General features: G+C 40.4%; 2 protein-coding genes across 2 annotated transcripts; one reads left to right on the forward strand and one right to left on the reverse strand.

Moving 5' to 3' along the window:
- Window positions 1–1,119: 1,119 nt before the first annotated feature.
- On the reverse strand, window positions 1,120–7,915 carry LOC126514392 (olfactory receptor 481-like). Its single transcript, XM_050163287.1, has 2 exons — window positions 7,907–7,915; window positions 1,120–2,058 (listed from the first exon to the last, which is right to left on the reverse strand). Exons 1-2 carry the CDS (start codon window positions 7,913–7,915, stop codon window positions 1,120–1,122), a joined length of 948 nt encoding a protein of 315 aa, XP_050019244.1.
- Window positions 7,916–8,081: 166 nt separating this feature from the next.
- Window positions 8,082–27,509, forward strand: Ovch2 (ovochymase 2). Its single transcript, XM_050163365.1, has 16 exons — window positions 8,082–8,169; window positions 11,074–11,183; window positions 12,705–12,796; window positions 14,591–14,763; window positions 15,118–15,213; window positions 15,448–15,599; window positions 16,118–16,307; window positions 17,372–17,395; window positions 18,903–18,993; window positions 19,108–19,232; window positions 20,743–20,883; window positions 21,245–21,375; window positions 23,824–23,917; window positions 24,523–24,654; window positions 27,168–27,243; window positions 27,470–27,509. Exons 1-16 carry the CDS (start codon window positions 8,082–8,084, stop codon window positions 27,507–27,509), a joined length of 1,755 nt encoding a protein of 584 aa, XP_050019322.1.
- Window positions 27,510–27,845: the final 336 nt, after the last annotated feature.

Here is a 27,845-nt window from a genome sequence, read left to right on the forward strand (position 1 = left end):
GTGGACTGCGACTGAAAAAGCATGGGATAAAACCGGACTCTCTGAATATGGCGGACAATGAGGGCTGCTGAGAAGCCAAGGACAATGCCACTGGGTTTTGATCCTACTTCATGTTCTGGCTTTGTGGGAGCCTAGCCAGTTTGGATGCCCACCTTCCTAGACCAGGATGGAGCGGGGAGGACTTTGGACTTTCCACAGGGCAGGGAACCCTGACTGCCCTTCAGACTGGAGAGGGAGGGGGAGAGGAGTGGGGGGGAGGGGGAGAGGAGAGGTAGGAGGGGGGAAAAGGGAGACGGGGAGGGAAATGGGAGGCGGGGAGGAGGCGGAAAAAAATTTTTTTCAATAAAAATTATATTTAAAAAAAACATTGGGATACAGGCCCTATAGGATATGTGGGCAGAGTACAGGTGAGCAGACAGCCACTCCAGCAATTGTAGGTCATAGAAGTTAGCAGGGAGCACTCCGGTGACAACACAAATACACAAGGAACAGAGTCGGGTTTCAGAATACAAAAAAAAAGTTGATAGAATTAAAGTATTTTCATTAAAAGTAATGATGTAAGGCCTTTCAGAAACCACAATAACTTTTTGAAAATGAAGAAAAGCATTAGTAAGGAAGTAGAAGTTTCACACATTAGTTTGATTAATCTCACTGAAATATATATACTGCAAAACTTCAAGATTTCCAGAAGCATGATGATCCTGTGCAAGAGTTGCCAAGAGTTCCTGAGTCAAGTTCCATCAACAATGTCATCAATAGGATTGAAAAGGAACACTTAACATTTCCCAAGATGATAATGAACATTTTTAAAAATACAATACTAAATAGATGAGAAAGTAACCTATAACCATGGACTACCAAAATAATACAGAATGAGAGAATAAAACTGCATCACACAGGTATCACAACCATGAACTTTATACATTTGTGTCCAGATTTCAGTGCAAATGATGAATTTTACTAAAGTCATAAAAGGTATTAAGTAAGTTATCATTAATAAGCATAATGCTACTGTACAATTAAGAGATTTTTTCATATAAAAAGGCAAACAACAAAAACTACTGCAAATGTTCCCCAAAAAGCTCATTTAAATATTTATATATACACATTGAATATTGTTCAAAATGAGGAGTGTGTTCTCACCATCAGTTTCCTCATGGCCTCTTTTACCTCCTTATTCCTCAGACTGTAGATCAAGGGATTCAGCATGGGGATCACCACTGTGTAAAACACAGACACTACTTTAATTTGGTTGGGTGAATGGCTTGACTCTGGTATGACATAAACAAATGTAACTGTCCCATAAAACAAGGTGACTGCGGTGAGGTGGGAAGTACAGGTGGAGAAGGCCTTGTGCCTGCCCTCAGCAGAGCGCATCCTGAGGATGGAGTGAAGGATGTAGAGGTACGAAACAATGATGACGAACAGGGTGATGACGATGATGGAGCCTGCTGAGATGGCCGGAGACATTTCAGCGATGTAAATATGGGTACAAGAAAGCTCCACCAGTGGTGGGAGGTCACAGAAGAAATGGTTGACTTCATTTGGTCCACAGAAAGTCAGGCTCAATAAACAGCTGGTAAATGATGAAGAATTCACACACCCACCCACATAGGAAATGACCAATAATATGAAGCAGATCCTGGGAGACATGAAAGTGGAGTAGAGCAGGGGTTGGCAGATGGCCACATAGCGATCATAGGCCATGGCAGCCAGCAGGAAGCACTCAGCAGTCCCAAAGACCACATCAGAGCCAAGCTGGATTATGCAGCCAGCCACCGGGATGGTAGTTCTCTCCCTCAGGAAACTCACAATCATGACTGGGGTGACTGAGCTGGAGTACCCAATGTCCACAAAGGCCAGGTGGCTGAGGAAGAGGTACATCGGGGTATGAAGCTGAGGGCTTCTTCTGATCAACATGATTATGCTGATATTGCCCAATACAGTGGTGAGGTAGATCCCCAGGAACAATACAAAGAAGATGGCACAAAGGGTGGGGTCCTCGGTTAGCCCCAAAATAATGAACTCGGTTACCATTGTGTGGTTTCCAGTTTCCATCTTTTTTGAGACGATTCCCACTGAAATAAAATCAGTGGCTATCAGATACACTAAATGACTTTATGATTGATATACTCCACTACACATTTGGCCCATTAAAAATAAATATGGATCTCAGTTTGTTCTCATGTTTCTTCTCTTCTCCCCCAAGTGTTCCCAAACCAAGTTACATCATGCTTGACTTCAGAATAGTAATCACCACTTATCTTAAAGCTACAGATACAAACTGCACACTGACTCAGATCAGAACACAGGACTCACTCACAGATCTGACATTTGATCAAGTCAGGAGTCTGAATGAATGCCTAGAACACTGATGTTCTGAGATTCCAAATAGTTGAGTGAATGCATAGAAGACTGATGTTCTAAGCCCTCAAGTGGTTGAAATGATGGATGCACATTGGTGTTTATGGTATCGAATTCAGCACTATTTCTCCGTCCCTTGGAGCCCGCCCACTATTCCCCATCATCTTGTAGTTATGTGCCACTGTGTGCATGCCAATCTGTTGTGAAAGCGAATGTGCATGAGTCTTCAAAATTAAATCAGTATACTAATGGACAACTCTCTCTTCCTTTCCACAGTACCGCTTTTCACATGTTACATCTACAGTATGGTGGCACCTCTTACCAATATGAGCTTCTAACCTGAGAACAGGAAATATACGGTACAGGCACTGGAAGTAAGACAGAGCTATTTTATGTGAGCTAACACTAAGTTCCCATTGTTAATTTATTGGGACAGTCTAACACTACCTGGGTAATATAATTACAGATTATTATAAATGGACATTTCATGTAGAGATTAATACTTAGAAAATAATGAAAAATAGGTCTATTTAGGGATCATTATTTGTATCTTAAGAACTACATAGGATGAACAATAAATAGAATACATTTTATAATCATCTTTAGATTAGGCAATGGCTTTTTAAGAAAATATCAAACTTATAATATGTCAGTCATGTCAAAGCAAGCATAGTAATAAGCAAGTAGGAGTACCAAGAGATCACTGAGGGAAAATTCATTAGGACAATGAACAAGTAAACAAAATGAAGGCAATATTTCATCTAAACAATGCTGGCAAGAAGAAATATTCTAAAATATTTTTAATACTTATACTATTAATTTATTTACTAAAAATGTGAAAAATGTTCAACATTTACAGATTCAACAGAGATGCAAATTAATTTCACAGTAAGATAATACTTCTCACATCTTAGAATATTTATTACTAGTAAGATACCTGCACAGAAAGCATGCTGCCTTAAAAGGAAGGAAATCTCATCACTGAAGTAATATAGAAAGTCCTGGAGGGCTCTGTGTTATGAAAATTAAAGGTAGATAAAACAAATAATGCACAATCTCATTTATATTTTGAAACCTAAAAGTCCATTTCGTAAACAAGAGTAGAATGGTGATTACCAGGCAGTGAAGGCAGTAGACAACAAGAATGGAGAACAGAGGGGAGTGAACAGACTGGTACAAAGTTTAAATTAAATGGTAATAACATATTTTAGCAATGAGTTTGACCTATTGTAACCATAATTAATACTACATTATATTTCAAACTTATTAAGGAAGAGATTTGAGGTTTTTGAAATGCAATATAAAAATAACAGAGCAGTGAGTTGATGGATATGGTAAGTAGCTTTAACCTTTCTACAATGATTTTTATATAGATAAATATATACACATATAGATATATACATCATGTCATGTTGTACACCATAAATATACATAACTACTGTCTAATCATTTAACAATTTGATTTTTTATTCAGAATTCAAAAATTGGATTCAGTAAAATAAAAAGTATTCTCACTGGGTGTTGATCACCAGCATTAAACTAGCTACAACAGGAACACACTATCTAGAGATATGAGCCCCACTCCATACTAAGGAACTATGCTTTAACTGTACAGGCACTGGAAACAAGAGCATGAGACAGTCGGGCATGGAGAGCGGAGGCTCCCATGCCTGCCCTCACTCCATAGCTACTAAAAATGCAAGAATATCCCCCCTTTCAACCTCAATGAAAATATCCTCTTACCAGCCAAGGATGAGAAGGAAAGTTTTCTGTCTCAATCTCATCTCTGGGTCAAAACCAAACCCAAACAGAAAGTAACAAAAACTCTACATGTACTCCCTCTCCTAAAAATTTTTATGCTTATTTATCCTGATGTAAGGTTGAATTTGAATTTATGTTTCTTATTTAGTTTAAGTCCCCAAGCTTTAAAGTATCTGAAGTAATAATACTGTCAATAAAGTAGGATTGATTACTCTGATGCTCAGTGGATATTGTAGATTGTAGATTTATTTGTGACAGATTAAAAGTGACTGCAATTTTTGTTCCTGGGACAATAATTCCTAGGACACATCAATAACAAAGATTGAATGTTACCTGCTAGCTATGCATTACAAGAAAAAGCTTTAGGAATCATCTTTGTACTGCAGGGTTTTTTTATGCAGGACTAGGGACCATTTGAAATGTAAGACCATAAATATCACCCCAGACATGCTCCTTTCTGCTAGCATCTTATTGAAAATCCAGTGGGAGAAAAGTTAATGAGACTGAGAAAATTGCATGTGTTTTCATTTTCATTTATGATTGTGCTGATCAAATCCCAGGGGCTTCATTTATTATATTTATTTTGGTAGACAGTGTTACAACTGCAATGATCTAATTAATTTTTGAGATGTGATTTGTATAAACACAATTAACATGGACTAAGCTGTAATCATCTGTGAAATCTGTGAAAACAACCATCACTAGGTGCCTAGAACACAAGAGACTAAGACATGGAATAACATTAAAATGGAAATAGATCAAAAACTGAACAGATCAGGAAGTTCAGCATATAAGAGTCTCTTGAGAGTAGGAATGGTGAACTCACACTAAAATACTTGTAGGGGAAAGGGGCCTTCAGAGAGAAAGGGTCTCCTAGGTACAACTTCAGCAAGTTCAGCAGATCTTGGGAAACTAGCTCAATATGTTGCAGAATGCTTAGTAAATTTAAAATGTCATGAGTAAAATATGATATGACATTTCTTGAAGTGATGGAAGGAAATTTTAGTTTAACAATGCTGCCTCCTGCTGTGTTTTATTGACCTTTCATCTTGAAGAGACTCATTCTGAATTACAGATGAAGTAATTTAATACACAAAATTTGTTTCTGAAAAACAAATTTGTGGAGTGGAGTGTTGAGAGCATCATAAAAGAAATGAGATAGACTGGATGTAACTGTTGAGGCCAGATGATGGATCTATGGATGTCCCATATTCTACTCTATCTACCTTTGTATTTTATATGGAATTTAAGTTGGTCATCATGGTTCATAACATTGTATGTCCTCTAGTCTCTGCATAATTGACTGTTTTTGTCATTCCTCTTAGGCATTTGTTGGACTTCCTCATTCTTTTCTGAACATGTAGGATTTCTTTTTTTCATTTTTGGCTACCACCACCTTTCTTCACCAGGCTAATGTCTATGATCTATCTTCCAGTTCTTTTGCTCCCTCTTCGTTGATGTCTAATCTACTGTTTATCTTATCTTTCCAGAGTATGTATTTTGTGATTAAACTGTCTCTGTTTTGTTTCATTTTTGTTTTACATACAGAGTGTTTTGTTGTCTGTGTGGATGTGGTGCTTTCTTTTATTTTTGATCTTTTCTTAAAGTGTTTGTCCTTTCATTTCTTCAAAAATATTAACATCGTGTCTATTATATTTTATATTATTTAGTCTCCATAATGATCTAAGTCTTCTCTCTGACACAGTGACAACATTTTCCTGGTTTAGTTTTTCTACTGTTGGCTCAGGATAAATTCTGATGCTAATTCCTCTATGGCTAAGAAAGACAAAATGTATCCCAAAAGGTAAGAGCACCAAATTCTCAATTCCCAGTTCCCTGCTGTGCATAAGTGCTGATATATACTCATGATAGAGTGTAGATATATATTCAATATGTTGATAATATCATAACTAAAAGCAACTTGGGAAAAAAGGTTTATTTCATCTTACAGCTCATAGTCAGTTCATCAATCATGGAAATCAGGAACTCAAGCAGAAACCTGAAGGCAGGAACTGTTGCAGAGGCCATGAGAAGTGCTCCTTGTTGCCTTGCTCTTCGTGGCTGTTCAGCCTTTCTTCGACCATCCTGGACCACCTGCCCAGGTGAGTTTGGCCCTCTCACATCATTTGTTAACCAAGAAAATGTGCTACAGTCTTGGCTCTATGTTGAGCTTAGGAGGTAGTTTTGTCCCTCTTTTTTTTATTTATTTATTTCTTAAAGATTTCTGTCTCTTCCCCACCGCTGCCTCCCATTTCCCTCTCCCTCCCCCAATCAAGTCCCCCTCCCTCCTCAGCCCAAAGAGCAATCAGGGTTCCCTGCCCTGTGGGAAGTCCAAGGACCACCCACCTCCATCCAGGTCTAGTAAGGTGAGCATGCAAATTGCCTAGGCTCCCACAAAGCCAATACGTGCAGTAGGATCAAAGAACCCATTGCCATTGTTCTTGAGTTCTCAGTAGTCCTCATTGTCCCCTATGTTCAGCGAGTCCGGTTTTATCCCAGGCTTTTTCAGATCCAGGCCAGCTGGCCTTGGTGAGTTCCTAATAGAACATCCCATTGTCTCAGTGTGTGGGTGCACCCCTCGCGGTCCTGAGTTCCTTGCTCGTGTTCTCTCTCCTTCTTCTCCTGATTTTTGTCCCTCTTTTTAAATGGCTATAGCTTGTGTCAAGTTGATATAAAACTGGCCAACACAATGTACTGATAGTTCATTCAAGGAAGAGGAAAATCTGGAAGTAATTATAGCCACTTTTCTGTGTCTAGACATCTACCACATGTAGAAGTGAATATTGTTTGTCTTCTAGAAAATATTTTTAAATGGTGAAAAGTGATACTTCACAAAAACCCTAGTGGACAGCATCCTAAAATCCTAAAGGAGTGTCTAGCAATATGCCTTATGGAGTGCAATACTCAGTTACTTTTCTTCTCCTCTTCCTCACTAACACATGGTAATAATAACCGTGCAGTTACACTTGGAAAATAAGAAAAGTAAAATGTTTTAGTACATTCTAGTGGACTGTTTGCAAACAGCTAAGAATGTCTACACTTGCAAAGGGACAATGTTGGTATTTGTTGTGTAGCAAATTCTTCTGAGATAAAACATTCTATTGTGGAAGGAAGCTTTTTAAGACTTAGGAAGTTCTAAAGGAAGATTGGTTAAGGCTCAAGAAGTAAAGGCTTTAGGAATTCCCTGAAACTGACCAGATTCACTAGACTCCTCCCATCCAAGTATATGCTAAACAGTAAATACTGCTGAAAGACACTCAGAATAGCTGAGCTGCCTAGCAGAGACTCAAACCAATAGAGTTGCCTACAAAAGACTCTCTTCAACTTGTCCAACTGTCTGTATGCATACACTGTCCTCTAGGTTTCCAACTTTTGTGAGCTGTCACCCATGCTGCAGTGGGCTTTTCTTAATACAGATGTCTTTGAGTTCTTTCAGCTCTTGTGAGTAACTCCTCACCCATATTTCTGTGATTGACTCCAATAAAACTCATTGGCCCACCAAGTTGGACATTGGCAGTATCCTAACCTTAGTCTGTCATCAGTTCCGGACCTGGGTGAGTAAACAGTTGTTTGCATCGCCCCATTAATAGTGTCACACACTAATATTCAATCCTCTAATAGAAAACAGAGCAAGTAACAATCACAAATGCAAACCTCAGACACAAACCACTTTGCTAAACCAGAAACACTGGAGGAAGCAACTTACTGCTGTAGGTGGAAGAAAATAGGTTAAGCTGCTCAACCAAGACTTTGCTTCTGTAGTTGATGGCCCACGTATTACAAAAGACATTTCTAAGAAACCACATTCAGAAACATCTTATGGACAAGGTTGAATACCCAAAGTCTTAGTTAATAAATAAGCTTGTTTCGAGTGTTTTATTGCTATTCTTTCAAAGATTGCCACCCTTGTTTCTGTTAGCCTCTCTACATTTCTGGGAGAAGCTTTGAATCTCAAAATGACTGTAAGCAAAGAAACGCTGATTCTAATACTAGGAATGGTCTGTTTGGAACAAGGTAATTCTGCAACCCCTTCTTCCATCAGCGGTAAGTTTCAAATTAACTTTGTAACTACCTTCTTTCTTTGCCTGATGGAATTACTTTCTGTGAATCCAAGTAACAGTTCCACTTCTTATTCATTTTGGAATATAAGAGAAACAAATCATTTCAAATATGTAATTGGTTTTCAAAACCATTTCTTTGAATTTTGTTCCTCTGATAAGCATATGAAACTGAAGTGAAACGATTATGGAGGAGTGTAAGCATTTTCTCCTGGTTTCATCAACTGATCTGGGATTGTTCACTTATTTGAACACATTACATAATCCTGTATTCTTTCCTGAAACAATTCAGGAGATCAGCACAGCTTTAAAAACATTTAGAAGCCTCAGGGAAATTATCCTGCTCAGTGACATATACCATAAATGACTTTTTCCTTGATTATAAGCTGAAAACAGTTGTTGGCAGACTTCTCTGTAATCAGACTTTGTCAGCATGGACTATCAACATGTTTTGTGCCTCTACTTCAGTGACTTCAAGGAATACTAAATTTTACGTCTAGCAGATTTATGACTCATTCAGCTAAAGCAGCTGGAAAAGTTTTTGCTCATACCTGCACTGGTTTCAGAATGAAAACACAATTGATTATGTCATGTTCTACTGTTATGAGCTATGTGCCTCTTTGATTTTTAGTTTTTACATCTAAAAATGAAAGTGCTTTTTGCAGGCGAGGTGTGGGGATTAAGTAATAAGTTATATGGGTGAGCTTGTGTACTTTAACATTGATCTGATTAGCTGTCTTCTTATGGATATATTCTTTAAAAAAAAGTCATTCACCCATGCTTTTCAAGTGCAATCTGCAGGCCAAGAGTTGTGCTAGACCTTAGAAGTACAATTATGGAGGACTCACATTCCTGAGTTTCTCACTCAAGAAGTCCATACTGCAGTGAGGGAAGCAAACAATTTATTCACATAAAGAACTGCTGAAGGCTGATGTAGAGCCGGGAGAGAGAGTGCTATGCTATGCGAGAGGGTCAGAACTCAGTTTGAGGAAATTAAGGCAGACATCTCAGTTGAAGTGGTAGGTAAGCATTCAATGAGTCATCTAACTAAGTAAAGAAGCCGAGTGATGATGAGGCAGAGTCTTATATGCACTCCTGAAAACCTCATGGAAAGAACTGTCCTCAAACTACTGAGAACTCAAGAACAATGGCAATGGGTTTTTGATCCTACTGCACGTACTGGCTTTGTGGGAGCCTAGGCAATTTGCATGCTCACCTTACTAGACCTGGATGGAGGTGGGTGGTCCTTGGACTTCCCACAGGGCAGGGAACCCTGATTGCTCTTTGGACTGACAAGGGAGGGGGACTTGATTAGGAGAGGGGGGGGAAATGGGAGGCGGTGGCAGGGAAGAGACAGAAATCTTAAATAAATAAATAAATAAATAAATAAATAAATAAATAATTAAAGAACTGTCCTCAAGAGTAACAAATTTATCACTGGATTGCCCGGTGCAAGTAAATAAATTTAATCTAGCCACTTGCACAAAAAGTCAAATGCTCACTTAAATACACACAAATGAAATGTTTTCAGGAATAAAAACTTTTTTGTAAAATTATTTCTTCCCTTTACTTGACAGGCATTTGTCTTAACACTGATATGTGAACTGACGTTGTCTTCATGCCACTAACCCTGAACAATTTGTTTTCTGACTTACATTAAATCTGATTAGATTTGTTTATTTCTGATTTGTGGTAGGCACCACAGACCATGGTCTCAGACTCAGTCTCATGCACAAAGAAGAGGGAGGGATATGGACACAATTACAAACTGAAGAAGCCTACAGCATCATCACCAAGTTAACCAAGCAACTCTGTACATCAGGACTTGTAATACACATTGTGCATATGCCAAATATGGTGTTTCACACCTGTAATCTCAGCATTCCAAAGGCAGAGACAGGAAATCATAAACTTAAGGGCATCCTAAGCCCCATAGTTAAATGAACTTATCTCATAAATGAGAAAAAGGAAGAAAGAGATGGAGGGAGGGGCAGAAAGAGGGAGGGAAGGAAGGAAGAAAGGGAGAGAGGAAGGGAGGGAGGGAGGAAGGGAGGGAGGAAGGGATAAAGGGATGGAAGGAAAGAAGGAGGGAAGGAAGGAAGGAAGGAAGGAAGGAAGGAAGGAAGGAAGGAAGGAAGGAAGGAAGATATTAAATCCCATGTTTGTGGAGCCCACCGTCTAGCTGGGTTGAAAGCCAAAAATAACTGTCCTGGCACAAAGTTAGTGCCATAGGGTACTAGAGAGTGCTGTGCTCTTTTTTCAGAGATCTGAGAGCTCAGAAAGAAAAGAGGCTGCATTCCTGACAACATTCCAGTACCAACCTAAACCTAGAGCCCTTAACCTTCACATTAGAAGTCAACCCTTGGTCTGGGGAGACAGTTCAGTCAGTGAAGTACAAAAGACTGGGTTCAATCCATAGAAACCATTTTTAATAAGCTGATATGGTGATGCCCATACCCAACTGCAGCTCTGGAGAGAAGGTGACCGCAGATCCCTGAGGCTATCTGGCTAGCCAGCCTAGGCCATTCGGAGAGTTTGAGGTCAGTGAGAGGCCTTGTCTCTAAAAATAAAAGGAAAGCAGCTAAGGAAGACAGTCAAAGTTGACCTCTGATCTTCATATGTACACATGAGCATATGTACCCACACACAAATGAACACACCCACATGTGCAAATAAAACAGAAGCTGTCTCCTGATGGTGCACATCTTATGTGTGACAAAACCTGAGTAATAATCTCTTGTTTTACACAACATAGCTAATCTCAACCACTAACTTAAAGCCATGTTGTAATTTTTCTACACTTTCCATCTACTGCGTTTTTTTTTCTTGTTTAGCTTGTTCTATATATCTTAGTCCTAGAATCTAATCAGTGTCTGTCTTGTCTTTCCAGCTCCTAACTGTGGGCAGAGTCTGGTTAAGCCCCAACCTCAGAATTACTTTAGCCTTTTCAGTCGCATTGTTGGGGGAAGCCAAGTAGAAAAGGGTTCCTTTCCTTGGCAGGTGAGTCTCGCAAACTCTTCTCTAGTAGGCAAACTATGATGCTCAAGCTTGTATCTCCCCAGATCACATGCTACTTCTCTGGAGGGAAAAAAAACCTCACAACACTCCAAGAGCTGTGCTTTCCTAATCTTGAAGAAAGATGCTTCCCAGCCCAATTAATCAAGATTAATATTCATGGTTGAATTGTTGTTCAGTGAGTTGCCTGACTATCTTAGTTAGAGTTTCTATTGCAGTGAAGAGACACATGACCACAGCAACACTTATAAAGAAAAGCATTTAATTGGGTGACTTGCTTACAGTTCAGAGGTTTAGTCCATTATCATCAAGGCAGGACAAGGTAGCATGCAGACAGACATAGTGCTGGAGAAGGAGTTGAAAATCTTGAAGAAGAGCCATATCTTGATCTACTGGCAGCAGAAAGTGAATTGAACTAAGCATAACTTGAGCATAAGAGACCCCAAAGTCCACCCCCACAGTGACACACTTCCTCCAACAAAGTCACACCTACTACAACAAGGCCCACCACCTAATAGTGCCACTCCCTATGAGCTTATGGGGGCCAATTACATTCAGACTACCACACTGACTGTCACTGATAAACTTAGCAAATACTTGCTTGAGTAGACAACTGATCATTTGATCAATTGGTTATCTGTTAAAATCAGAAGTTCATTTTCAAATCATAATGGTGACTCATTGGGTTTTCTTTCATGGTTTTTGGTTCTACGCCTTTTATTCTTAGCTTCTCTCAGTATTTATCCTTTTTGATTGTTCCTTGTTTTTTGTTTTATTTTAAAGCTTCTAAGTTAGAACCAAAAAAGCTCTGAGAATTTACTGTACCACTGAGTTACTCAACCTTAGCTACTTTTTTCTGGGTCTCTTAGTGTTTCTTTTACTTTTTCTTTTCTATTGTTCATAAATAATTTTTGGTTAAAAAGTGAAAAGTTGTAATCAACTGCCTTTTTCTCATCCTAAAAATGTGAGGCTATCCATTGAAAGTATGTACTTGTCTAAGTCACCTTAGAATCAAAACAATTATCATGGATAGATTGAGTTGAGAAGAGAAAAATCGTTAATAGGGGCCAAAAAGACATTACAATGAGTAAATGTGCTTTCTACTAAGCCTGACAACCTGCTTTAGAGCCCAGGGCCCTACATGGTGGACGTAGAGAACTGATGTCCAAGATTTGCCCTCTGACCTCCATGTGGGCTCACATGCGTGCACACACACACAAACTCACAGTGTACTCAAAGAGAAATGGGGATAAAAATGAATAAAATCATTTTAAGTATGTCGAAGAGGCTAACTAAAGAAAAGATTTGAAGTTCTAGGGGTCAAATAGTTCATTAAGCATATGAGAAAACAGTAGGCCCAAACTACTCTCCTATAGACTGTCATCACCCCTAAATCACGATCACTGTGGTTAAGCTATCTATATCTATCTTTCAGAAAATGCTAAGTTGGAGGTTTTAGGGATATCCCACAGCATTAACTTGCACCAACTTAAATCTGCCATCTAGGTGTCCCTGAAACAAAAGCAGAAGCATGTCTGTGGAGGAACTATCATCTCTTCACGGTGGGTCATCACAGCCGCTCACTGCATGGCTAACAGGTAGGAAAGCTTGGCTCATGGAGGAGGACCAGATTGCCTCTTTCTCTTTGGAATCAAAATCAATTACTCATGTAAAACACAAGGAATCTTTCTAATTGGGTGTCACAAATGAAGCTCCTTGACATTGTAGGCTGATCCTCGTGTTAGAAAAGGTTTCTTTGCAGAAGTAAAATACTGTATTTACATAAACCCACTGAAGTCAACAAAGACTAGTAACAAAAGACTGACTAGTAAAAGTCTCCTACGAGTTTTGGCAAAATATTTCCATGAAGAAGCACTATCTGGTTTTTATACATCTTAATAAGTAGATAAAAGAAAATAAAGACAGACCAGTAAAATACTGATTCTCAAGTCTTCCTTCCTGTTGGCCTTGCTTCTCTGAGCTTCAACCTAAGAACTTTCATTTTTTTATCAACTTTCTAGTATGATCCAAATACCCCACTGTCAGTGTTCCATGTGCACCAGGCTGTCACCAAGATCATGCACCCACAGTTGTCCTTTCAATTTGACTCTGAAAACATTCTCAGGATGCTCACTTACTGCCAGTTGCTAGTGTGTACCAAAGACACAAAAATGACTAAGGCATGATGCCTCCCAGAGGGTCCATTGTTTAAAAGAGAAATTAGCCTGTTATGTGGTGCATATCCATAGACACAGTTATGTGAACAGCTGAAACAGGAAGAAGCTTGAGTCCATCAATTTGGGACCAGCCTGAGCAACATAGAAAGATCCCATATGTTGAGTAAAAATAAAAACTAAGGAGCAAACAAACAAATGAATAAATAGCTGGCAATGTCTCTACAATACAGGTAGTGGTAAGCTAGAGATGTTATTTACTAGATTAAGTATCTAACATATCCAGGATTCAGGAACCCATTCCAAGAGAAATGATACCTTTTCCAATCATGTATAAAGAATCACCGTTGGAAATGAAGGGCCCCAAAGAATAAAAATCTCAAAATGTTTACTCCATCCTATTTCATCCTATCAAGTTCCTCTTCCTCATTTCATGGGAGAACTATAAACTACAAATATAAAGAAGGCATGGAGACAATCCCCACTTTCTATTGTTGTATTTGGTCCCAAATTCATGAGTATGTATGGTCCCTAGAACATCAGAGTTAGTGTCCTGCCCTTTATAATACAAATGTCACTTGAAATTTTTTAACACTGACGCAACATCCTTACTGGGAATCACAAATAATTCACAAAATAACTCACTGGTGTTGTGACTGGAACATCCTAATACAGTGGTTCTCAACCTTCCTAGTGCTGTGACCCTTTAATACAGTTCCCAGTGTTGTCATGACCCACAACTCGAAAATTATTTTTGTTGCTACTTCATAACTGTAATTTTGTAATTGTTATGAACAATAATGTAAATATCTGTGTTTCCTAATAATCTTATTATGAAATAATAATAATGACCTGTGGAAGGGTCATTTGACCCCCAAAAGGGTCATGATCCACAGATTGAGAACCACTGGCCTACTAAGTCTCATTATGTATTTTAGCTCCCCAAATTACAATGCATGTGTATCTCTCTAGCTGATTACAAATAACAAATATGAATGATATTATACCACTATCTCTATGCTTTGCAAGCCCTGCACTGGAATGAGAACCTCTGTGTTTCGTTTTTCTTATAGCAATGGAATCATTCTTGGTTGCTTTGCTCGGCACCCTCACACTCCATATTATCCACCCATGTCAATTTGAAGAGGCCATTTGCCAGCATTTACAACCACACTCAAAGGCTCATTAAAACCCCATCTCCTTTCTGCCTTTTCATAGAAACATTGCATTAACTTTGAATGTTACTGCTGGGGAACACGACTTGAGCCAAGTTGAGCCAGGAGAGCAAACACTAGCCATTGAAACCATCATAATACACCCAAAGTTCTCCATCAGAAAACCTATGAACTATGATATTGCTCTTCTGAAGATGGCTGGAACCTTCCGATTTGGTAAATAATTGTAGTGCACCCTGATCGTCTACCCTGTTTCCCCGAATCATTTGACCTGTACTATATCCCCTACACATCATGTTATATAGCCTGAGACCAGCTATTCTGGATCATTAACTGGAAGACGGATTTTTCTGGAGGGTCCCCTGCCTAAAATGTCCTTTGCTTATGGTTCTGGAGGGAGGGTTATGTGGTTTTGGGGAAGAGAGCTGATAAGTGAACCCTGAAGATGCCAGGCTGATACATCACAAACCTTAAGGGGACTTTGGGGACTACCCAGATGCCAATAGGTGGATAACTATGGTATCCTTTCCTGCATGAAGGAGACAGCCCCTCCCTTGATCTTTTCTTCAGGCCAATCTGTGAGGCCCGTGTGTCTTCCGGAGTCAGGAGAACACTTTAAGGCTGGATTTGTTTGCACAACTGCAGGCTGGGGGCGCTTGGCTGAAGGTAAGGGCCCCTGCGCCACTCTTACTAATCGAAATCAAAACTTTCTGATGGGTAACCAGAAAGTTGTTAAACAACCAGGCAAGCATTTCAAAAGGCAATGAATTTCAGTGCATTTAAGAAATCAACATCCTTTCAAAAAGACACAAACCTGCATCCAACTGTTGATGACAAAAGAACCGGACACCTTCACCTCCGAAGAGTGCATGGCTTAACAGACTTGTCGCCTTGTTCCAGGTGGTAGCCTCCCACAAGTCTTGCAGCAAGTGAACCTGCCGATTTTGACTCAGGAGGAATGTGAGGCAGCTCTGTTGAGCTTAAGGAACCCCGTTACTGGGAAGACCTTTCTCTGCACAGGATCCCCTGATGGAGGAAGAGATGCTTGTCAGGTAAGTGGGCCCAGTAAAGTTTGTTAGCAGGGAGGAGACTAAGCATGCTGATTCCAGACAACCCTGGAATCTGTTTTTCACTGAAAATAGTAGAGGTAGTCCTAAGGATGAGGTGCTCAGGTTTCTCCCACCATGTAAGGATGTCTCTTCTTATTTTGAGGTTTCTAGATTAGGGGTGTGGAGAATGACACTTCTTAATTCTTGGCGTTATGAAGACTGTGGTCATTTGTATCACTAAGCAGGACATCTCTGAGTCCATGATGTGAACAGGAAAGGGGAGGAATTCTTCTGCTTTGATGAGAGCCAGGTGTGGGGAGAAGGAGCAGCAACTGACAGGCTCTGCTGTTTGAGGACTAAATGGAAATCATGTCCAGATGTTCTTCCGGAGTGCTGTGTCTAAATTATTAGAAGTTGAGGCCATGTTATGCTTGTCATTAGCACCCTTGTGGGTAAGTGGGCACTTTGAGGCCCCTTCACTGACAATCATGGTAACAGAGGCTTCCTTCTTCCTCCCACAGGGAGATTCAGGAGGATCACTTATGTGCCAGAATAGCAAAGGGGCCTGGACTCTGGCTGGCGTGACTTCTTGGGGTTTAGGCTGTGGTCGAGGCTGGAGAAACAATTCAAGAAAAAAAGAGCAAGGATCTCCCGGGATCTTCACAGATCTTAGCAGAGTGCTTCCCTGGATCCACGAACACATCCAGACTGGTAATGAAGCCATCCTGCAAGCTTAGGAAGCTACAGTTCTACGGGGTAAAGAACATCAGCAGGCTAGACAAGTCGGGACTGGAGGGGAGCACTTCTGTTCTCAGTGTAACACTTGAGGATTCTGAAATGTACAGTCTAATACAAGAGCAAAACATCATCCATATCCAAGTATTAAAATATTCACTGAAGAATGAATACATTCCTCGTAAATTGCTTTGTCTATGTTTGAAACTATGTTAACTGGTGATATATGCATCTCTACCTACTTTTCAACTGTTCTAGTAAGATTCACCAAGCTAAAGCAAAGCGCAGTAATGGTCAACTACTGATAATCTGACCACCAAGAAAATATTAGAAAATATTTTCAGATGTCACAATTAAAGAGGGATATCACTGCCTAGTGGACAGAGATCATGGGAGCTACTAAGCCATATACAGTGCAGCACATAGTCCCCACCATAATGAATAATCTCACTCCAAATTAATAAGGCAAAGGTTTAGAAACCCTGGTATAGAAGCAAATGTGGTAAATCTGAAGGGTGCAGTCTACAGACGGTTTTCTAGTCAACCAGCCCAGCCCAAAAAAAAATTGTAACTTTGCTTCCACCTCCAAATTCAATTGTTTCCTTAACCGATGTCTTCTAGTCTCAAATTGGCTTCCATTATATCAAAAGGGATTAATTAAAATTAACTCAGAATTAAAGGATTTTTTTCAAGAGTATTACACAATGACAGGTATCTGGTCCTCATTGTTTGGACCAAAATACTCATAGTTGGAGAAAGGTTATTTCTATTTCTGGCCTCTATTCTCATATTCCTTGCCTCTTTTTGCTCTGTGTAATCTCCAAGCTAATCACTGTTTCTTCATTAGTGAGAATAAAGTAAGTGAAATTGTTTCAAAATGCCAGGACCTCTGCCCTACTTTGTCATTTTACCCGAGCTGCTGTTCTTCTCACAGATTAAATTTTCAGTATTTGGATATTGACTAAAACACTCTACTTTTTAGCCAACTTTTTGTCAAGGTGGAAGAAGCTTTGAATTGCATCTTTCTTTTTGTTTCTCAGGCCATCGGAGAAAGAATACCAGAGGTGGGTATTCCTTGCAGCCTGCCTTTGCAGGAGCACGAATTAACATACTAACATTTCCGAGTCTCAGTTCCTGTTAACATCAAAAGTCTTTCTCAGAGGTGTTTCTCTGATCACTTGGTATAAAACTCCGAAGAGTACCCACATATCCCTGCCAATCTGCCAATTCCATGGCCACAGAGCCCCATTCCATGTATCTTTTTGTCAAACCATAGCTTTGTGTAATTCAGCAAACATTAATTGACAAATACAATCGTTCAACTAGATAATAAGAAAAGAGGGAATGTGGTGCAGAAACAGTTAATAAGTTACACACTTTCCCCTGAATGTGTCCCTACTTACACAGGGGGCTTAGCCCTGCTCACTGTGACTCCTTGGATGAATTCACTCTGAGATCTGGGGCAAGCTCTTTCCTCAGTTATATCATCCATAAAGAAAGGAGACTGGGTCTTAGCTTACTCTTCACTCTGTCTTTGAGCTTGTAGGACTCTGTCTCAAAAAGTGATATAGCAAAGCAGACTTCCCAGAGCTAGGCAGCTCACAGATATAAATGAGCAGTGTGTAGCCTTTGGAGCAGAAGCATCCTTATCCAGGATAGGCTACAAAGGATAAAGAAGGAAAAATAAAGGATGCAGCAGCAAGACAGCCAAGACAGCTCAAGGGTAGGAAGTGTAAGGAATTCTCACAAGAAAAAATGAATAGAAAGATAATTTGAGATCAAATTCTGGAAACTATACATTTCGGTCAAAAAATGAGCTGCATTTAATGATGGGAACTTGATTATTAATATAAATACATTTTATCTATACTATAAGAAAAGAAGAACAGCATGGAGGAGATTAAGGAACAAATAAATCAAGGAGAATTCAAGATAGAAAAGAAAAACTGAAAAATTAAAACAAGATAAAAGACAGAGAATGAAAAGATAAAAAGGAAAAAAGTTTAGAACCAGTTTCGTGAGGACTGAAAGGAAAGACAGGGAGGAATCCAACTTGAGTCTTTATGTCATCACAGCTTTGAGCATTACAGAAAGCACAAGCATAATCAAATCAGAAGTAGGTAGCTATAGTTTTACTGATGAAGAGGAGTCCCACTTGTACCATGTTGAGTTTCGGGAAAGATAACTGGACATTACCATAAGACTGACCTAATGTCCAGGAGGGTAGAGGTAAGCAATGAAGCTGTTGATGTGACTGAGCCTATGCTGAAGACCCAGATAGAAAGAGAAAAGGAAGCCTAGGCTAGAACCTGGGGAGGCCCTGCACCCACAGATTGGAGCTACAAGGTCAAAGTGACAGAGGAAGTTACAGCATCTCAAAGGTAAGCAGGGCATAAAAGTGACAAAAATTCAAAACAATGAGGCTTCATACACAGCCAAGACAGGAAACAGCGCATGAGAATAAAAATATACAGAAAGGAGCACCAGAGGCTCCCCTGTCTTCAGCTTCCGGAAAATGTAATAGCTGTTAGCACTGGGTACCAGCCCTGATGCTGTGACTTTCCCTCTCAGCTTCATGTAGTGAGCCTGATGGTCTAATAAGTGGGTCTGAGGGAGAGCTGCACTTTCCAGAAAGCCTCCACCTGTACTATGAGAGCAAGCAGTAAGTACTCCCTCTGGTGTCCTCCCCAAGACTCCCCCTCCAGCCTGCCTGTGTCCCTTAACAGGATCGTGACTGTTACTTTCTGTAACACCCTTTCCGTGTATCTGCCTGCAGACTGTGTGTCTGGACCCTGCTGGTTCCAGAGGATATGCATATATTGCTCAATTTGTCCCACTTGGATGCAGAATCTTGTCACCACAATTACCTGGCAATATATTCCCTAGAAGACAGGATCGTTGGTGAGTGGTCCTTAACTCTGTCATCATATGGAAAGCTGTGCTAAGTGGACTTAACAAGGTCTAGTTACTGTATGTCTGACCTTGAGCCATCTGTAAATGCCACATTATCCTTTTCTAATTTTGAGAGTCTTCTCTAAAGTGGGGATGAACTGAGTCTGCACCTGCTATGGGCACTTCAGCAGCTGCATCTGATACTTTTAAAGCCAGGCTGCCTGGGTTTTCACCCAATTAGGACTAAAATTTACATGTATTGCTGGGTCCTCCAGCCACCCCAAGCAGGATACTGCTTACGTATGTATGCAAGTGGCTTTCATCTGCTTCAATAGACTGGGAAGAATGGCACCAAGAAGCAAAACATATTTATGTCAAAAACAGAAATGAAGCCAAGTATAGTAGCACATATCTGTAACCCAAATAGTGATGTCCTGTCTCAAATAAGTAATCGAATTACAAAAATGGAGTAGTGTTTCGGTGGTTTTCACCCGGAAGCAACTTTGCCCACTTCATCGGGTATTTGTAGAAGTATTCTTGACTGTTGCAACTGTAGAGAACATAGGTGATTCTATAGACTGTAGGGAGAATATAGGTGATAAGATAGACTATAGGAGAATATAGGTGATACTATAGACTATAGGAGAATATAGGTGATACTATAGACTATAGGAGAATATAGGTGATACTATAGACTGTGGGAGAATATAGGTATACTATAGACTGTAGGAGAATATAGGTGATACTATAGACTGTAGGAGAATATAGGTGATACTATAGACTATAGGAGAATATAGGTGATACTATAGACTGTGGGAGAATATAGGTATACTATAGACTATAGGAGAATATAGGTGATACTATAGACTGTAGGAGAATATAGGTGATACTATAGACTATAGGAGAATATAGGTGATACTATAGACTGTGGGAGAATATAGGTATACTATAGACTGTAGGAGAATATAGGTGATACTATAGACTGTAGGAGAATATAGGTGATACTATAGATTGTAGGAGAATATAGGTATACTATAGACTATAGGAGAATATAGGTGATACTATAGACTGTAGGAGAATATAGGTGATACTATAGATTGTAGGAGAATATAGGTATACTATAGACTATAGGAGAATATAGGTGATACTATAGACTGTAGGAGAATATAGGTGATACTATAGACTGTAGGAGAATATAGGTATACTATAGACTGTAGGAGAATATAGGTGATACTATAGACTGTAGGAGAATATAGGTATACTATAGACTATAGGAGAATATAGGTGATACTATAGACTATAGGAGGGGCTGCTGTAAAGGATAGGACATAAACAAACATCCCACAAAAGCCAAAGAGCAGCATGAACACAGAACATTCCGGATCAAAACCCCAGCCATGCAGAAGGTGAGAAGCCTAATTAGGCCATTCTGAAATTCCAGAACAAGGTCACATCTCCTTGATGCATTTGTATGGTGCTGTTTTCCAGACTCTGAACAAAGATTCTTCTCACATTACAGGAAAATTCTGTGGAGAAAGCCTCCCTTCGTCCATTCTCGTTGGCTCCAGTTCTATCCAGCTGAGATTCATCTCTGATGCCACAGATTATGCCACTGGGTTTAATCTTACCTATAAAGCTCTCAAGCCAAACTATCTTCCTGGTAAAAAACCATTTACTTCCATTGCTCACTTCTAGGCCCTTTGCAGAAGTTTTGGCATCAGAGGAGTTGGGTGAGGGGCAGGGATCCCCTCCCCGCACCAAGGTCTGCTGGCTCCATAATGGAGAAGGCATATTGGCCAGCTGAAGGATGCAGTCTCTCCTTCCCCTGCCCTGAAGGTTCATGGTGATCACTGACCCAAATGAGCTGAGACGGCCTTAAGAACGATGTAAACTAGGTCACAAAACTACCTTTGTGGTTGGCTCTGCCACAAGCCGTAGTTTATCACCTGGTAGAGACAGGAGGAAGAACACCAGAAGTCTTTCTTCAGTGGTTGCATTTGCTCTGCCCTCCTTTGTTTTAGATTCTGGCTGCGAGTCTCTAACTATCCTCTTTGAAGAAGGCACCATACATAGCCTTCACTATCCTGAAGACTACAGTGACATGGCTAGCTGTACCTGGATCTTTCAAGCCCCCAACCATTACCTAATTAAGGTATTGTTTGTCCTAAACTAGACATGATACAGTCACGAGATACCTGACAGACACTGTGCAGGCAGAGGTTTTTGGTTTTGGTGTTCTTGTTTTGTTGTTGTTGTTGTTTCTTTCTTCCTTTCTTTAACTTTTATTTTATTTATTTTTTAAAAAATCAACCTTTTCTCATTTTACATACCAATCACAGTTCCCACTCCTTCCCCTCCTCCCGCTCCCCACATCTTCCTCTCACCCCACTGTCTGTCCACTCCTCAGAAAGGGTAAGGCTTCCCATGGGGAGTCAATAAAGTCTGGCACATCACTTTGAGGCAGGACCAAGCTCCATGAACCCTCTCCCACTATCTGGGCTGAGCAAGGATTCTTCAAAGAGAATGGGCTCCAAAAAGGCAGTTCAAACACTAGGGATAAATCCTGGTCCCACTGCTAGTGGCTCCACAGACTGCTCAAGCCACACAACTCACCCACATTCAGAGGTCCTAGTTTGGTCCTATGCAGCTTCCTTTCCCCCCTTCGCTGTCCCCATTATGGTCTTGACCCCTTTGCTCATATTATTGCTCCTCCCACTCTTGGACTGGACTCTGGGAGCTCAACCCGGAGCTTCATTGTGGATCTCTCAGGCAGAGGTTTTTTTTTAAGTTTATTTCTTTATTAATTAATTAAAGATTTCTATCTCTTCCCCACCGCCGCCTCCCCTTTCCCTCCCCCTCCCCCAATCAAGTCCCCCTCCCTCATCAGCCCAAAGAGCAATCAGGGTTCCCTGCTCTGTGGGAAGTCCAAGGACCACCCACCTCCATCCAGGTCAGAGGTTTTTATCTGACTTGTTAGTCCTCAGTACCTGAATAAATATTCCAATGACAACCTTGCTTCCCTGCAGCCACCACTAGATGGCACTTGCACTCTGTAGCTCTTGTTCAAACCCAAATTCCCCAGAGTTACCGTAATGACTGTCATAAATGACTGGTGACTTTGACAAACCTTTAGCATTTTTAAGAACAAACACTCTTCCTTATAAACTCAAATTAGAAAAAAAATACAGTATTACTAATTTAAAAGTTGATAACAATCTTGCCAATGTCATTACTATCTTCAAGCAGAGAAGACACAGCAAAGAGGAGCCAGCACCGACCAGGGCAAAGTAGTCAACAGAGTCATAAATTGTACTTAGAAAGAATAAGAGAAAGTGAGGCTGAGGCCAAAGTATAGGCCTTTGAATATCAGGATAATAAATTTATTGCATATTTGACCCCATTCATTTTTGCCAATTAAACACTTATGGGCAGTCAGAGGATAGAAGCCTAAATAAATGAGGTCATCCTGGCTTTAAGAATGAGTGAAGGTGGATATTGCAGGACAGAGAGAGAATCTGCAATGATTTCCAGGACTGATCCAGTGTTTTGACTTTATAATCATCAGTGCTGAGACTTCACTTTGCAAAAATATAAAAAGACAGAAGTACATTTATATCCCTTTCAGAAATTGCTTGCAATGCTTCTTAATCCCAAGCCAAAATTCTTTTTTTAAAAATTTAAGTCAGTAACTCAAACGGAAGTTCTTAAAATCAAGTCTTCTAACACAATCTGATTCAAAGATCTGGTGAGTTGATTCATGCTGAGGAATGGTGGTAGGGAAATATTTGAGTGTTTTCTGTAATAAAGCCATTGTGTTTCTATAAAAGCAGGAAACTTTGTATGTGCGGCAAAAACTCCTGAGGTCATAACAGACACTGGGCTTGCATCTGGGTCATGGTGTTTTGTGCAGCATTCACAGTCATTGCATTATGCAGCTGCATGCTTAGTGTCAAGTGCACATGTTATATGTTCAGAACCAAGGCTGTAATAGAGTCACATGATGTAACACAAGCAAGAACACCAGAAACACTGTGGATTCATATTGTGTTTGAGTTCAATTTTGCCAATTAAGAAAAATTAAGAAAAACTTACATAGCCAAGTAGCACAACCCCAAAACAGCCTCCAGAGAACACAGTCTCTGTAGGGAGTTCAGATGTTTGCACAGATCGTCACACTTACAAGCTGGCTGTGTTTGATAGCTTCTATGTTTCACTATTTACAGAGAATCTACTGTCTTTTCCTAAGTAACTTAGTCACTCAGGAATATCTCTAGAACTTTCCTAACTAAATTCTTACTCTAGAGCAGTGGTTCCCAACCTTCCTAATGCTGCAACCCTTTAATACAGTTCCTCAAGTTGTAGTGACCCCCCAACCATGCAATTATTTTTGTTGCTACTTCATAACTCTGCTATTGCTGTGAATCATAATGTAATATATGTGTTTTCCAATGACCTTAGGTGACCCCTGTGAAAGGGTCATTCGATCCCAAAGGGGTCGTGACCCACAGGTTGAAAACCACTCCTCTAGAGCAAGGTAAATGACCTAGAGCTGTCTGCTCATTCCTTGAGCTTTCCTTGAGATAACCAGAAGTCTTCTCAGCTGTCATTTCAGAGCCTAGACATAGAAGAAAATGGAGACTGCACTTCTGACTATGTGACTGTACACAGCGATGTCGAGGGGGAGAAGGAAATAGGTTTGTATTCCCCTGAAGCCCTGGCATCCCCTGGTTGGTCTTGGACCTGGTCTTGAGATAAGGGATAAAAGGATTTGTCTTAATTATCCTGTGTTCCCTGACCCTCCTCCACCTCTCCCAATAGTTTCATAGTTTCAGCACCCCCTGATTTTGTGTAAAGGAGCAAAGAGCAGGGAACAAAGACTACTGGAACCAAAATGTAAAAGACCCAAATGAAGAGGAGTCAGATAGACTTAGCCTCATGGCTAAGGAGGCAGCTCAGTAGCTCAGTGGTAAAGTTCTTGCCCAGCCAGCATGCACAAGGCCCTTGGGCTCATCCCTAGCCCTGGCACAAAAAAAAAAAAAAAAAAAAACTTGCTTAGTGAATCTTGTGGCTAGAGGTAATTCCCTTAGCAAAACTTTGGGAGTATTCAGCAGATGGGACAAACTTGAAATGCTGGTGGAGTCAAAACACATTTTTAAGAGGCAAATCTCTTTGTTTGAAAGATGAGTTGTGGTATTTTCAGAAAAGCTTGTCAACATGTCTAAAGCACTCGTGTTTTTTTTCTGTATCTAATGTTATATGTATTCACATTGGCTTCGCTTACCTGTGTGGGGCCTCGCAGCTCGCCTATGTGGCTATGTGGTACCCAGCCCTGTGCTGAGCACCTCCAGCGTAATGCTCATCAGCTTCCAATCAGACGAGAATGGCACCGCCAGGGGCTTCCAGGCTGAGGTCTCCTTCATTTCTAGAGCAGGTAAGAAGTTAGAATCAGCTCTTAGGTTCCCAGCTCTAATCCTCAGATCATGGTAGCAAAGGGAAATCTAAGCAGTACAACATAGGTACCGCTGATGCTCCTTAGGGCAATTGCATCCTATAAAGTCACCAAGGATGCTAAATAGGAGACAGGAAGCCATTAAATGTTCCTAGGAATCGATGTGGTCAGGTTTTACAACCCCTGGTGTGTGTGTCAGCCAGACAGTATGTAAACTTCATTAAATCTACCTTATTTAATATGTCATTTTTACTCATTAACATTAAATTCATGGAGAACAGCACTATAATGCATGTCTTTAAAAGACTTATCTAGCAGATGTATTTTGATTTGCTTTTGATTTGAGACCGGCCTGGAACTTGATATAGCCTCAGACTCACCATCTTCCTGCCTCCACCTCTTAAATGGTGGGATTACAGGCTTGTAGAGCCATACCTAGGTCATTCTAATTTTTTTCTTTTTTTAATGTGTGTATGTGTGTATACACATGCCACCACAGACATTTTGAGTTCAGAAGACAGTTTGCAGGAGTCTGTTCTATTCTTCAGCCTTGTGGGTTCCAGGAATTGAACTCGGGTTACCAGGTTTGACAGCCAACACCTTTATCAGCTGAGCCATCTTGTGTGCCTCAAGTTCATGTATTTTTCTCTGTGGAATATAGTGTGGTCTTCTTCCACTAGAGGGCACTTCAACCCTACACTTAGGAGCTATATTAAACAGCTAAATCATCAATAAAACACACACACAAACTACAGCAAAATGACAGGGCAACAAATAGATGTTGGTAAAGACTTTTGAAATCTGGAACTAGTGAAGGTTAAAAACACTCCCTCCTCTTGCAGAAGGCCCAGGTTCAATCCCCAGTCCTCAGGGCAGCTTATAACTATCTGTAACTCTGGTTCTGGGGAGTTGATCACCCTCTTATGGCCTCCATAGGCACCAAGCAGACACAAAGTGCATATTCACGCATATACAAGTGAAACATTTATACACATAAAATAAATCTGGAAAAAAAAAGGAGGACGGAGCAGTGGCAGAATGTGCCTTATGCCACCTCAGCTGGCAGGTAACATGGCATCATATGTGTCATAAAAGCACCATGACTATGACCTGTGGGGTTATGTCTTAGTTACCATTCTATTGCTGCGAAGAGACATGACCAAGATGACTTACACAAAGAAACTTATAATTAGGGGCGTGCCTCAGTTTCAGAGGGTTAGTCTATGATCATTGTGGTGGGAAGCATGGTGACAGGCAAGCAGACAAGCAGGCATGACGCTAGAGCAATAGCTGAGAGCTCACTCCTGATCCACACACACATGGTAGGAAAGAACATGGCTGGGCCTGGAGTGAGTGTCTTAGCTAATATTTTATTGCTGTGAAGAGACAACATGACCAAGGCAATCATCATAAAATAAAGGCTTTCACTGGGGACTTGCTTAGGGGTTCATCCATTATCATCATGGTAGGAAGCAGACAGCATGGTGCTGGAGTAGGAGCTGAGAGGTTTACATCAGATCCCAAGGCACCAAGCAGGGAGAGGAGACTGGGCCTTGAGTGGGTTTATGAAACCTCAAAGCCCATTCCCAGTGGCACACCCCTCAAACAAGGGCACACCTTTTAATCTTCTCCAACAATTCCACTCCCTGGTGACCAAGCATTTTAATATGTGAGTCTGTACAGCCTTTATCATTCAAAGCACCACAGCGGGCTTTAGAGAGCAAAGTCCACCCTTGGTGACATACCTCCTCCAGCACAGTCCTACTCCTAGTCCTTCCTAAAAAGTCCACAATCTAGGAACCGAATATTCAAATATATGACCCATTCTCATTCAAACCACCGCAGGTTACAAATACATTTTAGTAATTAGGAAGATCCATGTGTGGACTCCACAAAGAATGAAATTAAGCTGCATGTCCTTTCTAGATGCATGGTCTTAAGAATGTCATGTAGACTCATATTTCCAGTCTTATGGAGAGAGAATAATTCACATTTAAGAGTGGAGTGGGGAGCTATGATCAGTGCTGGAGTATCTTCTGAGCATCCATGAAGCCCTAGGTTCTACAACTAATACAGCTAAGACAAAAAAAAAAAAAAAAAGAGTGAGAGTCGGGGTTAAATGAGAGAAGATTCACTTGGCTGTGTGCAAATGTGGAACACACACCCAGTGAAAAAATCATTTAACGACTTCATCTATCCCAGGCCCTGGGAATTTGTGCTCTTCAACCTCCATATCCTTACAGTCATGAATTTCCTTCTGTATGGGAGATCCAAAGAGCCAGTTATCTGCTTCCTGAGCTTTCCATTTTGGTTAAATCTTAAACAGCTGCTGAAGGGGAAACCAGGTTGCAGTTAAAATATTACACCTAAGAGACCCATGTAGCCCTGTTTACTGAGGTGTCTCCACAATTCTGATAAAATCACCATAAATCATTTTCTGATATACCAGGCTTGACAGTCTGTGATTTAAGCAATTGCATTATGTTTATACTCAGATTTCAATGTCTCCATATCAGAGGATGAATCAGTGCTTCTGGAAACATGGGATGTGCCTCCTGGAGCAATCAAAGTTTCTGGTAAGCTGCTTTGAGGAATTGTACTAAACAATTCACTCAGGGCACAGTAAGAGCTGGGATATATTAATATCTTCTAAAATGTGCTGGAATCCTAATCTGTAGTACCCCAGAAGGTAACCCTGATATTTGGAGATATAGTCTTTACAGAAGTAATTGACTAAAAATAAGGTCATTAGAGCATTCCAATCCTATATAACTCATGTCCTCATAACATGTGGAAATTTGGATGCAGAGAGAGATACACATAGAGGAACAACATAGAAGATGACGACAAACATCAGGAGGACACCAGCAAGTGACAGTGACCTACCAAAGCAAGGGAAGAGACATGGAAGGCATTGAGAAGCATTGCAGCCCCCAGAAAGAATCAACCTACTGACTCACTGACCTTGGACTTCTGTGCTCCAGAAATGTGGAGACAATAAATTTATGCTATTCTAGCCACTGGTGCAGTTTGTAGTATTCTTTTATCAGTAGCTTTAGCAAATGATTTCAAGAGAAATGGCTAACATATTTGTCAAGGCTGACTAAGCGGTCACAGCACTGGCAATCAGGAAGGAAAACCCAAGAGCACTAGAGTCCAGCTGTTCCCCCACA

Source organism: Alexandromys fortis, unplaced genomic scaffold (assembly GCF_014885135.2).
Source record: "Alexandromys fortis isolate MF-2015 unplaced genomic scaffold, M_Fortis_MF-2015_v1.1 scaffold_129, whole genome shotgun sequence".
Lineage (NCBI taxonomy): Eukaryota > Metazoa > Chordata > Mammalia > Rodentia > Cricetidae > Alexandromys > Alexandromys fortis.